We start from the raw sequence: 14,945 nt of genomic DNA on the forward strand, positions 1-14,945 counted from the left end.
ATCTTGCATTGTTTGCTATTAAATGAAGCAATTATTAAAAGTGCTAAATTGAAAGATCATACTGTTGTTACAGTCCGGTGTTCACCTGTCACTTCTAAAATGCCAAATGGACTGCATTTTTATAGCACTTTTAACAGACCCATGGCCATCCAAAGTGCTTTACATATCGCCTCACATTCACCCATTCACACACCGACAGCGATGTCCGCCCTGCAAGGCACCATCCAGCTTGTCGGGAGCAGCTGGGGTTAGGTGTCTTGCTCATGGACAGCTCGACACTTGTTCAGGGGGAACCGGGGATCAAACCATCATTGATCCACCTTCTGGTTTGTAGACTGGGGTGCTGAACCACTGGGGCAGCAGTGGCTCAGTGGTTCATGTAGGTTGCCTAAACCGGAAGGTTGGTGGTTCGATCCCCTGTTCCACCAGACCAAGTGTCGAGGTGTCCATGAGCAAGACACCTAACCCCAGCTGCTCCCGATGCTGCTTTTTTTCTTTTGTAATTTGCAACGGGGAAAAAAAACAAATTCTTTCACGTTGTCATTTATTGTTTGTAGAATTTTGAGGGAAATAATAAATTCATTTTGAAATAAGCCAGTAACATAACAAAATGTGGAAAAAGTGAAGTCCAAAAAAGTCCAAAGTAAATAAATTAATTAAAAATATAGTGAAAAGCATGTGCATGTGTTGATATAGTGTAAGGATAATCACATTACGATACAGAAGTAGTAAATGCACATTATAAATGCACTTTCTGGTTATAGTAATCTGCAGTATTTCTTAAGTTTTTGTTCAAAGTGTACAGTATGTCAGGATTGCGCTGACGTGTTTGCAGCTCACATGAAAGTAAAACCGACAATACCGCTCCCTCACACACTTTTTTAAGACTGGAATAATGAACTGAAACGATCTAATCAGCTAGAACTTCCCTTTATTTTTAAGTAATTTGATGTGATCCCTTCAAAAAAGGGAAATCAACTTTCTTGTAGATCACTGATATTCAGAACAATATTTCAGACAGGACCACTTAATCTTATGGCTAATGACTTCAGTTTATTGAAACACAGTTTATCTTTGGCGGTATGGTTCCCTTATTGGGGTTCTTGCACCATGATTAATAGAACATACAAGAGCTTTGCATTAACTCCCATGGAGCCATCAGCTTGAGTGTTATACGATGATTTAAGACACTTTAGTAATGTCTTTAAGTTGAACAGTAGTAACGTGTAAAACATGCAGTGAACCCTGGGACGTCTACTGTCAGCAGACCGCAGCACTATGCTTACGTGCCCTGACTGAACTAACGCTGTGCTTGATTTCAATAAACAAGAAGCTAATATTGAGTAATATATAGACACAGAAGAGAAACCAGAATCGAAATGAGAAGTCTCTTCTGCCACCCAGCCCTGGCTGAGAGGGCGTTTCAGCGGGAAAGTGATGTGGATGCATTACTTCTATTTTCCTATAAATCACATGACCATGAGGGTGTTTCTCTCAGATTCAATACCTTTGCCTGTAAAAGTTTAAAGTCATTTGTAACCAGAAGGATCATAAGAACTGTGAGTAAATTAATTTAACATAATTATTACTTGATTATTGTAAAGACCTGACCATGAACGAAAGACAACAAGAATAGGATCGACACTGATGCATTTACCCAGCTAGAATTGTTTTGTTATAAGAATGTTCTGAGAACATTACTATGCATTGCTCTATAAATGTTTTCAGCGGGTAGTTTTACTTTTGTTCCCCGAATGTTCTTTTAAAAGTCAGGATAACATTCTTCTAAAAACATTCTAAAATTGTTTAGTGGTAACATTCTTATAACATTATTCCCTAACATTCTTATAACGTTTTCAGCGGGTATTTTTGTTTTCAGAATGTTTTTTTGAAAGTTAGGATAACATTCTATAAAAATTATAATTTATAAATTTATAAATGTTTTGATATTCCTCAAATGTTTACACATAACATTTTTAGAACATTATTGTCAGCATTTCTGAAATGGAGGACCCTGCTATAGCAAAAGAGGAAAAATAAAACAAACAAAACCAATCTCTAAAAATGACTTAATTAAAAATAAAAAGGTGAAGAGAGATAAAATAAAAGGTAAGAAAAAAAAAGGTTAGTTCTCACATCTGTGTACATCACAAAGTAAAGACTAGAACAAGGCAAGGGACAAAAATGCAGGAACAAAGAAAAATAAGAATAAATCAAAAAGGAAAATCTCAGACAAGGAAAACTAAATCTAGCACTGACTGACAGGGAGCTAGAGGATTGCACACATACAACAAACACACACAAAAGCAACGAACCAGCAAGGACATGAGGGAAGGTAGCACAATATAAAGGGACCAGAGCACATGAGGATCAGGAGATGAGTGGCCAGACCAGCGGTTCTAGGATTTTTCTGTAACAGGGGCCAGGATGTTACATTCTGGGGCCACGTACAGGGTACATAAAAAAAAAAAAAAAAGGAAAGCCAAAGTTCTGAGAACGTTCCCTGCTAGCTGGGTAATGTTTTCGGTTTTATTTTAGTCGACATCAACATTTAAGACATTTTAATAAATGTTCTCAGCTCATAACCGGCGAGTGTTTAAAATAATTTGCGATCCAATGTGGATCACCACAGATTGGGCATAAATATATTTATAGCCTAGATTTATATATTGCTTTTATATATATATATATATATATATATATATATATATATATATATATATATATATATATATATATATATATATATATATATATATATATACATATATATATATATATATATATATATGCTTATACATTATTCTTTAAATATATTTAAGATTGCTTAATGGACACAAATCATGCAGTGTCATAAGACAAATGAAACCAAATAAATATGTTTGTTTCATTCATGTTTCATATTTCCTTTGTTTCTTCTCCGGGATTCTGGACTTCCTCATAGTTTGGTATGTATTAACGATAAATCCCAGTTTGCGCTTTGTGTATCAGTCCTTTAGTTTAGTGGAAACTTAACGACCATCATCTCATGTAGGCCTATTAGCAGTTTGTTTGTTTTTTTGGTTTGGGTCTAATTTTATTTTATCTTATTAGTTTATTTGACTGTAAACTGTAATAATGCCTTATGTAAAATAGCATGTTTCAAATTCACCTTTTGTGTAACAAAACAAAGATAGACTGAATTTGGAATTAATTAATTGGAAAAGATAGCTCAAAATCTGAGGAAATGCGCTCCTTTCAGAGGCCCGCCAGATGGCGCTAATGCTCACATTTAAGAACCACCTTCAGCATTGTTCAAACCTCTATCAGTAACCTCATCGGTCGATTTCTTCTTGTCTGTGTTTTGTCCAGCATGGATCCAGTGGGAGTGAATTCAATAGAGACTGCAGCTCTGGGGAGACCCTTCCAGCTGGGGATGCTGTATGACTGCAGGAGAGATGCACTCGTACCAGGTGATGAACAGACACTTACCCCAAATCTGAGAAGCTTTAAATGAATGATTGGAGTAAAATAACTTATGAGATTGTAGTAAAAAACTGTTTGTCAATATCAGAATCAGAAAGAGATTTGTTGACAGTTAGGCCTATGTTTGTACAAGGCATTTGTTTTGGTGACAGAAGCTTCCACAGCACACAGAATAGCCGTGACAAGACACAGATAATAAAAAGAGAAAAAATAGAGTAAATAAGAAATATCAATATACATAATAATAATAATAATACTAATAAAAGATTATACAAAATTAGACAATAGATGTATATGTATGCAAGGAAATGTAAATAAGAAGTATGGTGTGTAAATAAATATAAGTATAAATAGTGTTGTGCATTGCACATGTTTATTGCCAAGTGGGGGCATTAACTGTGTATGAGATTGCCTGAGAGAAGAAACTGTTCCTATGCCTGTCAAATATGGTGTTTTCACTAAATGCAAATAGCCTTACAGTGATTTTCTGGAGGACAACAGACGCTTCATCGTCTGTGTGCCGTACAATAAACGTCAAAAAAACTCATCAGTAAAGTTTTGGCCATCATTTGGGCGGGGATTGGTATAATCGTAATTAAACTGAACTATACATGTTCTATCTCCATGCAGAGCTCCATGTTATTTCTGCTCACCCACAAAAAAGTGGGAATTTTAACATGCTATAAAAATTAATTGTGGATATTTGGAGCTTAACCTTCACAATACACTCTGTACTAGGGATGCTCATTTTGGTTAATTTTTCCAACCGACAACCGATGCTCATTAATCGATTATTAACGGTTAACTGATAAGATTATAATATTGAATTGGCATTAAATTAAAATACAATTGACGAGTGTCTGTGAGTTAAAAATACTTTTTCATGTGTTTATTTTACTGTGCAAACAGCAGAACATACAGAAGAGCTCAACAACAGAACCTGAATTCACACATTATCACACTATCATGCACCTGCAGCGTTTCTGACAGAGAAAAACTAAATCATTTAAATAAAAAGCATAAAATAAATAGGCCTACACTAAATATTTTCACTAAAATAATTACCAGATTGAGATGACAAAACAAAGATACACTGAATCCGTTAGAAGCTTTGAACAACCAGAATAGTTTTTTTCTTCTGTCAAATAAAAATAGCAGGCCTACCACAGGCCTACCTCAATCCACACCTTGACTGGTTTTTAATTGTTAAAAATTAACATGTCTAAGTGACGTGGGTTAGTTTGGAGCACAGCCTGTTGACAGTTAAACCAGCAGAAGAAAGCCTTGTTTACTTTCGTCTGTCTCCGTCAGCATGAGCCTCGGTCTCCGTGGATCTGTTGACGGAGCTCGGTCCTCGTCTGTTTGGGGTAGTGTACTCGACGTGCTCGCTGTTGTGCTGTTCTTTGAAACGACAGAGCGTGACTCGGAGTAATTGTTCTATAAACCAACAGCAGTGAGAAGAACATACATAACAATGTTTACTTTAGTCACCAAAACCACACTACGAAAAGCATTAAAGGCTTCAGATGGCACTGTCTGGTGCCCGGGGAATACAGAGACACCTCGCTAGAGCGGCCAGCCTCATTTGCTTTCCTCCACCAGTCATGAGCTTGTACTGCTGTAATGTAATACCAAGTAGCTTATTTTGCACGTAACTTCGTCACCCTTTCTGTCAAAATAGTGCAGCGCGCTTCTTCTTTCCCATTGCTTCATTTTGCGAAATATGTCTGTGCCGGCACGTTTGATTGCATGTGTCGACGCGCCCTGTGAGTTAACAAATACCGTTTTTTAACCATGCAGCAAAGAAACAAACAAAACAAACAAAAAAACTTTAAACCGTTTAACTGATAGTATTAATCGGTCTAAATTCTTACTATCAGTTAAAGGGATCCCCTGGTGTTGAGACTTGTATGGCTTAATATAACATAAATGATGTCTCTTACTGAATTATGTAGTAGAAAACCCATGAAAGATCTACGTTATTTAAAAAATCGATTTTATATTTGGACCATGGGCGGCGCCATTTTGTTTGCGTTCTAGGTTGATGACGTAGATTGGTTGAACTCCTCAATCAGCTGGCGTTACCCGTAGCTATTTTTACCACAACGCAACTCGAAAATTGTTTCAGAGTTAAACAAAACCAATGAATTGCTTTGTAATTGTACTTAAAACACACTCAAACATACATGTGCACACAAACTCACCTACACAAACAGATCGGCGGCCGGGCACACACACTGACAGACTGCGTTGTCTCAATCGAGATGTTGGGCTGCTCAGTCTCCACGACAGGGGCTGAATCCGAAATCGACCCCCTATACCCTGAAATAGGGCATTATTTGAAGGGACGGCCATTTGTAGTGTTGTCCGACATCATAGTGGACATGTTCGAGTGCACTCATTCAGTCTCACGTTGCACCGCAGTGTACAGCCGATTTACACACAACAGCTGTCCGACTTCACGCACCCAAACATACATGTGGACACAAACTCTCTCGCTCACACAGACTCACACACACCCCAACAGATCGGCGCGAACACACACACACACACACACACACACACACATATGAGGCGCGAACAGATCGGTGCGAACACACACGCACTGCGTGCGCGCATACATCACTATTCCCTGTGTTGATATCATAGATAGACTGTTGATCTGCAGTAGATTTACTGTAATGCCTAATGTATCCAGCAGAGGGAAATGTCTAGGTAGGATGATGGGATAAATTAACGTGAGGAAGAGGCAGGATGTTTTGGTGATGATGCATGGGATTGGTTTGTGCATTAAAGTTTGAGCACGCTCAGTGAATTAACCTCAATCTTTAAACTTTCACTTTTAAGACACAAATTACTTTCGCTACTTTTGTTCACTAATACAACTTGAAGGAGTGAATGAAGACGATCGAGTGCGTGAAGTCGGACAGCTGTTGTGTGTAAATCGGCTGTACACTCGTTATTGCGGTGAACGTGAGACTGAATGACTGCACTTGAACAGGGCCGTCCCTTCAAATAATGCCCTATTTCAAGGTATAGGGGGTCGATTTCGGATTCAGCCCCTGTCGTGGAGACTGAGCAGCCCAACATCTCGATTGAGACAACGCAGTCTGTCAGTGTGTGTGCGCGCCCGCCGATCTGTTTGTGACTTGTGTAGGTGAGTTTGTGTGCACATGTATGTTTGAGTGTGTTTTAAGTACAATTACAAAGCAATTCATTGGTTTTGTTTAACTCTGAAACAATTTTCGAGTTGCGTTGTGGTAAAAATAGCTACGGGTAACGCCAGCTGATTGAGGAGTTCAACCAATCTACGTCATCAACCTAGAACACAAACAAAATGGCGCCGCCCATGGTCCAAATATAAAATCGATTTTTTAAAATAACGTAGATCTTTCATGGGTTTTCTACTACATAATTCAGTAAGAGACATCATTTATGTTATATTAAGCCATACAAGTCTCAACACCAGGGGATCCCTTTAACGGTTAAACGGTCAGCATGAGCATCCCTATTCTGTACACATTGGATACTTATTTTACATCTTATAAAAAGAGGCATAATCGGGTCTGAGTGAAGATAGGGGCCAGCATGGTCAGCACAGGATTCCAGACAGGCTGGTGTAGGCTTATCTTCTGTTTCCGGAAGCCCTGACACACATCTTCTTACACACAACCGTTCTTCTGCTTCCTCGAGTCACCCTAAGTCGGTGTTGACTCAACAGTGTGTCAAGCCGGCTCCCTCACCCGCTCAGCCCGTTACCTGAGGTGAAACAGCGCTTCCATCCAGCTAAGTGCTACCCGTTACCTCGCCCTAGACCAGGGGTGTCAAACTCAGTTCCTGGAGGGCCACAGCCCTTCAGAGTTTAGCTCCAACTCTGTTCCAACACACATACCTCTAGTTTTCAAATAAGCCTGAAAAACTTGATTAGCTGGATAAGATGTGTTTAATTAGGATTGAAGCTGAATTCTGCAGGGATGTGGCCCTCCAGGAACTGAGTTTGACACCCCTGCCCTAGACTAAAGCTGGATCCGAGCAGTTTAAGAAGGAGGAGGTTCACGCTCATGACCATGCTGGGGCTGGCTGGTCCTCGCAATCCACCTTTGCTAGGTTCTACAACCTAATCATCCATGCTCTTCAGCCATGGATTTTGTCTCCTTGACCAGTCCCCAACCTCCGTTTTTTTTTATGAAGGCCTGAGCACAAGACAGTTTATTGGGAAAACCTTGAAGTCCCTATCTCTCATGCGCCCCTGGGCTACAGGCTCAAAGGACGGCCTGTGCTAGTAGCAAAGCGATTTTGAATTGCATTACCCGTAAGTGTCATAAAGTGACACAATGCAAGTGAACCGCATCAAAAGACAAAATTCCAGTTACTAACGTGACCTTGGTTTCCTGAGATAATAGGAATGAGCATGAGGTAGCTGCCGTGATACTGCGCATACACGTGAGTCGATGCTGCCACTCCTCTGACGAAAAATGGCTTTCAGCGCGGCTTAAATAGGAACACGTAGGGTTGGTACTGTTCACATTTGTACCAGTACTGGTATCTGAAATTCAGTACCGGTACCTAATGGTACCTTTTTTTTTGGTACTTTAGGGATATTCAATAACTGTGAAGAAACTGTAAGTCATTCATTCAAGTGTTATTGACATTATGCCAGAGCTGCCTCTGTTGCTGTTTGCCATTGTCTGTAATGTTTGTATACTGTAATAGTTACCAGTAGATAGTAGTCTACTAGCTACTTTTCATTTATGTAAGTAAATATATAAATATAATTGGAAGAGAATGGCCAACGGGGCAAGAAAAAAATATGTGGCGTTGCTCTGCTGTAAGAAAATGAAGGTAGCCATTAAATTGGGGCAGATTAAATTGCTGTTTTATGAATGCAGAAAGTATGTCTATAGCCCCGTTTCCACCAAAATTACCCGGAACAATTTGTACCAGGACATTTTTTACAGGAACTTTTCTCCCCCCCAGCCCTGCAGCTGTCTGCGTTTCGACCGCGATAAAGTTCCGAGAAGATTAGGCAAATTAGTCCGGTGATGTAGGACTGCACACGACTGCTCCTCCAAATCAGTGAAGGACAGTAATCATTTTTAAGTGTACCGATTGAAAGATTTAGTGGACTGTTTACGTGAGACGTTATCTAAACCGATCTGGTGTTTACATGTGATGACTTTCAATCGCAATCATTTTGTCACATGCAGTTTGTCTGCCGCATCAAAAATGTCAACGCTGTTTTCTCCAGCAGCTGAATGTGTTAACTGTAGCCATAGCAACTCTTAATGGCCACCAGGACTAATACAGTATTATATAAGCTATTTATTTGTTGTAAAGTGTAATAATCATCTCAGAAAAAAAAAATCTTCTGTCAGGCGCAGTTAAAGTAAAAACTGCCTGGGGCAATATACGCTGTGTCATTATTCCAACATTATCTTCATAACTTACGAAATAAAAAGTTTACCCCTCAGAAAAATGTACTTTCCTCTCTTGTCAACATGAGCGCGGTGCTCGCCGTCACGTCATGTAAGGACACACACTTAAAAGTAATCGATCAGGTCGTTTACATGGTGAAAAAAAATGAATAACGAGTATGGAAGAGATTCAAGCTGTGCTGCTTTTGCTGGTTATGTATAGGTTTACGAGGTAATTAACAACGACAGAAAAGAGCAGCATATTCAGAAAGCTTGTAAAGCTAGATTTAAAATGACAATGTATATTATTATCAGCTATTATGGACATTGCACGTGAGATGGCTGAGACGAACGCGTGCCATCAGACAGAGAGCAAGACTGATATTTACTCGCAAAAGACTTTTAAAAATGCCCGTTGAACTAAAATGCTGCGTGAGCTAAACCAATCAGCACGTTCAGCGCCCAAGTCCCGCCCTCGAAAGTTCCTGAACTTTGAAAAAGTACTACCTCGCGAGCAGGGCTGTTTGGAGGGGGAAATATTTACCCGGAACTTCATTTAGACCCTGGTTCCTGCGGTCTAAACACACGAAGTACCACCCAAAGTTCCTAGTTCCTGGGTAAAGTTCCTGTGGTGGAAACGGGGCTTATCATGATTTTTACTTTTTCTCCATTACAGGAATCAGACTTTGGAGTAAAGAGCAGCTGCAGCAGAACATAACCACTAAACCCCAAATTAACACAGATTTCACAGTTACAGCTTCAGACTCGATGGAGGAAAAAACTAAATTGCTGAATATTAGTGGTTGTCTGAAACTGAGTCTTTTAGGTGGACTCCTCAATGTAAGTGGAGCTGCCAATTATCTCAAGGACACCAAGAAATCATTCAATCAACAGAGACTGACATTACATTATCATTCAACCACTAAATTTGAAGAACTGATCATAAACCACTTTACTTCTGGAGACATGGCTCACTATGAGAATGAGGTAGCCACACATGTAGTGACAGCAGTGCTGTACGGAGCAGATGCCTGCTTTGTTTTTGACAGAGAAGTTACATCTGGTGAAAACAAAATGGAGGTAGCTGGCGATGTAAAAGCTGTCTTAGAGAAGCTCAAAGGCATTGCAAATGGAACCGTTGATGCAAATATGAAACTGAATAAAAATCTGAAGACTGCTGCCCAAAAATTTAGTTGTACATTTTATGGTGACTTCCAGCTACCACGTAGCCCGACCTCTTTTGAAGATGCAATGAAGGTTTTTGAAGATCTTCCCAAACTACTGGGAGAAAACAAAGAGCTTGCAGTTCCTCTGAGAGTTTGGCTATATCCTTTGGACAAACTTTTCTCAAGAGCTGTAAAGTTTCAACATGAAATCAGCACGAGTTTAAGCACAGATATTGAATCTGTAATTGAGAGTTTGAGTACGACTGAGATGAAATGCAGGGATCTTCGGAAAGACACGCCAGCTTCGACATTTACGGCATTTCATGACAAAATCAATGACATGAAGAAAAACTGCTACCAGTGCAGACTGAGTCTCATGAAGACATTCGGCTCTCTCTTACCAAAGATCCGTGCAAAATTCATAGAGGATACAGCATTGATTGATCTGCTAAATGATCATGTGAAATCTCCATTTGAAAGAAGCGCTCTTGAAGAATGGCTGAAAGAGAAAGAGGAAGAATCTGACATCATTAAAACATTGCTCACGCAACTGAATGCCTCAGGAGCAATGGTCGAAATCAACCTCAATAAAACCTTAATGAATCTGGAAGTTCAACATTTGGTCAGCTACACTTTCACATCATTGGGCTGGACAGATGAGCTGCTTTCTAAACAAAAGGCTTTCCTGAGTTCTTCAACGACAGCAGAAAATGAAGGGAAAACAGATCAAAAGTCTTGGCTCTCGTCTGACATCCAAAGGACTATGAGGAACAACTTGAGGGTTTTTAAAAAATGTATTGATTTAAACAACAGCGAATCAATCAAATTCATTGTTGCATCAAAAGAAATGGACAATAATCCAGGTTCCTGCATACTTTTGTATGAAAATGAAAGCAATGAAGCCATTTGCTTCTCTCCTCCATCAAAACCAGACTGTCCAATCATTGAAGATGTCAGATGTACTCAAGTGGTTTTGAAAGTGTCTCCAGTGTGTCCTGCTACAGAGGAGCTCAAATTACTGTACAAAATGAAGGAAGAAGAAGACTGGAGATCTCAAGCGGTGTCAAAGAACCAGAATACAGTTATTCTGACTGATCTCAGACCAGATACTGAGTACAATATTAAATGTGCAGCAGTGGGAAAGCTCAACTACACTGTACACAGTGATGTGACGCGTCTCACAGTCATAAACCAGAATCTCATCAAGGCCAAAGAGTCTGCTATCGAAAACCTAAGCTGGACTGAAAAGAAGTGCAGTTTACTTTTGGAAAAAAACAGGGAAAAAACCTTTAGCACACTTCATAAGAAAATACAAGATATGCAGAAAAACTGCCAAACATACCGACAAGATTTCAGAGACCGAATTAAATCCGTGATCCGGTCAGTTAAAGCCTGTGAGAAAGAGTCTTGTGCTCTGATGGATCTTCTACAAGCTCACGATGAGTCTCCATTCAATGAAAAGAGTCTGAAAGAGTGGATCACAGTGAAAGAAGAAGAATTAAACACCGTCAATGAGTTCCTTCGACAGTTAATGGACTGTGGAGCTGAAGTGAACAGAAGCTTGGACTCATATTTGTCAGATGTTCAGGTGGAGAATGTGTTTTGTTACACTTTCAGTTCTCTTGAGCAGCCAGATGAGTTGCTTAATGAGCAAGAAAATTACATGAATCCTCAAATGAAGAGGGAACCACAGAAGAAACCTGATGTGACGTCTCAATCGTGGCTCACTGGAAGAATCAGGGAGAAAATGAGAGAACACTTGAAAACATTTAAAGAGCTGATGACTTCAGTTAGCAGTCAAAGCACTACATTTATGGTTTCTGTGAAAGGTCATGAAAAGCATCCAGGTTCCTGCATTCTCCTGTATGAAAATGGATCCAAAGAAGCTGTTTCCTTCACATCTCCATCAAAGCCAGACAGTGCGATCACTGTCCAACAGGTCAGATATAGCCAAGTGGTTTTGAAAGTGTCTCCACCGTGTCCTGCTACAGAGGAGCTCAAAATACTGTACAAGATGAAGGAAGAAAAAGACTGGAGATCTCAAACTGTGTCAAAGAACCAGAATACAGTTACTCTGACTGATCTCAGACCAGATACTGAGTACAATATTAAATCTGCAGCAGTGAGGAAACTCAACTACATCACTGAATCTGATGTCACTGCAGTTATCACAAAGGTATGATATTCATTTGTAAAATATTTAATATATATATAATTTAATAATATATATTTTTTACATCATTAAACACTGTTAATCTAATCTTGAGGCCATTTCACATGCCTTGTACCCTCAAACCCAATCGATTGTCTAATATTAACATATTAAAAAGCATTTCTGATAGCATCCCAATTAAAGGGTAATTCTAGGTTGCTGTACTGTAGTAACAAGGTAACCATATCCTCACAGAAGACTGGAGATGGGATGTTTAAATATGTATACTCTCACCTATGGTCATGAGCTCTGGGTCATGACCGAAAGGACAAGATCCCGGATACAAGCTGCTGAAATGAGCTTTCTCTGAAGGGTGGCCGGGCGCTCCCTTAGAGATAGGGTGAAAAGCTTGGTCACTCGGGAGAAGCTCAGAGTAGAGCCGTTGCTCCTCCACATCGAGAGGAGCCAGATGAGGTGGCTCGGGCATCTATTTCGGATGCCTCCTGGACACTTTCCCAGGGAGGTGTTCCGAGCACGTCCCACCGGGAGGAGGCGCCGGAGAAGACCTAGGACATGCTGGATGGATTATGTCTCCCGGGTTCCCCCGGAGGAGCTGGAGGATGTGGCTAGGGAGAAAGAAGTCTGGGCGTCTCTGCTTAGACTGTTGCCCCCATGACCCGACCCTGGATAAGCAGAAGATAATAGATGGATGGATGGATGTATACAAAACAGAAAACATTACAACAATTCTAAACTGACATTTAGTATATGAGGGGAAAATTACAAATAAAACAATTGTAAAATGCTTATCGTTTATCTGCTGTGTTATGTAAAAGGGTCTTTATTAAATCAAGGATGTTGGAGCACATTTTATAATTTGATGATTTTAAAAAAAAATTGTACAACATTTACACATGACCCTCCTTATTGTTATTGTGTTTTTATTCTTTACAGGACAAAAATGATCTCATCAAGAATAGCATCTTAACTGAAGATGGAAATCCTGCTCGATACCGTCTGCAAACAAGTTCAGACAATTTAGGTCAATCTGAACTATTCAGAAAAATTACATTTGGAGAGAGAGACAAAAACAAACCCCATAAAACCATTCTGATGGTGGGAGAAACAGGAACAGGAAAAACAACCCTGATCAATGTGATGATCAACTACATGTTAGATGTTCAGAGAGAAGACAAGGTTTGGTTTGAGATCACAGATGACCAGAGTGACCGAACATCAGCTCAGAGTCAGACCTCCATCATCACTCTTTATGGGTTTTATCTACAAGAGAGTCCAATCGATCTAACAATCATCGACACACCAGGATATGGAGACACTCATGATATTCAGAATGATAAAGAGATCGCTGAGAGTTTGCTTAGTTTAAGTAAATATGCTGAAGGGATTCATAAAATAGATGCAGTGTGTCTGGTGATTAAAGCATCTCAGACTCGACTCTCTGACAGACAAATATACATATATGATGCTGTTCAGTCTTTATTTGGGAGAGATATTGCTGAAAACATTGTCTTGCTCTTCACACACTCAGATGGAGCTCGACCTAAAAATGCCCTAACGGCTATTAAAGAGGCTAAAGTCAAGTGTGCAGTGAATGACAAGAATCAGCCAGTGTATTTCCTGTTTGACAACTGCCAGTCAGACGCTATTGATGATGATGATGAGGAAGATGAAGAAGACCGTGAAATGAGGATAAAACTATCATGGAGGTGCAGTTTTAAAGGAATGATGAAATTGTTAAAGTTTCTTGACACAATACAACCAAAATCTCTGAAGATGACTCGACATGTGTTATAGAAATGGATGATGTCACTCAACACTGATTCACTGATAATACTTCTGTTTATTGATGTTCTGATTTAGCCTGATGTGGTCATACTCAGCTCTAGTCAGAATATGAGTCTGATGCTCCATTGGGCTGTGATTATAGAGCGTGTTTCAACCGAACCAGGAAAGACCTCAATTGGACAGACCTACAACCAATCAGAGCAGCGGAGCGACACATAACATTACTTGTCAAAAGTCAACAGAACTCAACTGCACTGTGTTGCCAAGTTTGCGGTTTTCCCACGGGTTGAAGCAATTTGATAAATACATAGACCCAGGAATGCAAATTTTAGCTGGCAACCTTGCCAAAATAACACACATTTTACCCCCAAACGCCATTTTTCCCGGAGACATGTTGTGGGCGGGGCTGAGTTCGGCTGGCATCCAGGCTATTTCCTTCAGCTTCTCAATCAGAACTAGCCTGGATGCCAGCTGAACTCAGCCCCGCCCACAACATTTGAGCCTGGGCGGTTCGGTCTGGACTCGATCCATAGAGGATTGATTATGCCTGAACAGAAACTGACCAATTAAATCATCAGGGCGGGCTTTAGACGATGACGGACAGATGATCAACAGTAACGTAATCATCACGTCATCAAAGGCTCTTGAATTATATTCGTTCAGATCCTAAACAGAGAGCTTGTTTTTGTAATAAGTGGCTAGTAAGCCCTAAACAATAGCTTCTCGGGGGGTTCTCCGGCATTTGGGGGGTAAAATGTGTGTTATTTTGGCAAGGTTGCCTGCTAAAATTTGCAGTCATGGGTCTATATATCACATAAAAGTCGCTTCAACAAGCGGACATGGAAAACAACCTGCAGAAAAAAATGCAGACTTGGCAACACAGTGCAGTTGAGCTCTGTTGACGTACAACGGTGTGCGTCGTTTTGTTGCTCTGATTGGTTG

The 14,945-nt window shown here is 40.0% G+C and overlaps 1 protein-coding gene across 1 annotated transcript; it reads left to right on the forward strand.

Moving 5' to 3' along the window:
- The first annotated feature begins 1,507 nt into the window (after positions 1 to 1,507).
- Positions 1,508 to 14,194, forward strand: LOC137064283 (uncharacterized). Its single transcript, XM_067435659.1, has 4 exons — positions 1,508 to 1,559; positions 3,352 to 3,452; positions 9,556 to 12,221; positions 13,152 to 14,194. Exons 2-4 carry the CDS (start codon positions 3,353 to 3,355, stop codon positions 14,010 to 14,012), a joined length of 3,627 nt encoding a protein of 1,208 aa, XP_067291760.1. The 5' UTR covers positions 1,508 to 1,559; position 3,352; the 3' UTR covers positions 14,013 to 14,194.
- The last annotated feature ends 751 nt before the right edge of the window (positions 14,195 to 14,945 follow it).

Source organism: Pseudorasbora parva, chromosome 24 (genome assembly GCF_024679245.1).
Source record: "Pseudorasbora parva isolate DD20220531a chromosome 24, ASM2467924v1, whole genome shotgun sequence".
NCBI classification, from domain to species: Eukaryota; Metazoa; Chordata; class Actinopteri; order Cypriniformes; family Gobionidae; genus Pseudorasbora; species Pseudorasbora parva.

Coding starts and splice junctions, on each gene's coding strand:
- LOC137064283 (XM_067435659.1), top strand. CDS start 3,353: ATGGATCCAGTGGGAGTGAATTCAATAGAGACTGCAGCTCTGGGGAGA. Junction 3,453..9,555: donor GAGAGATGCACTCGTACCAG/GTGATGAACAGA, acceptor TCTCCATTACAG/GAATCAGACTTTGGAGTAAA. Junction 12,222..13,151: donor TCACTGCAGTTATCACAAAG/GTATGATATTCA, acceptor TATTCTTTACAG/GACAAAAATGATCTCATCAA.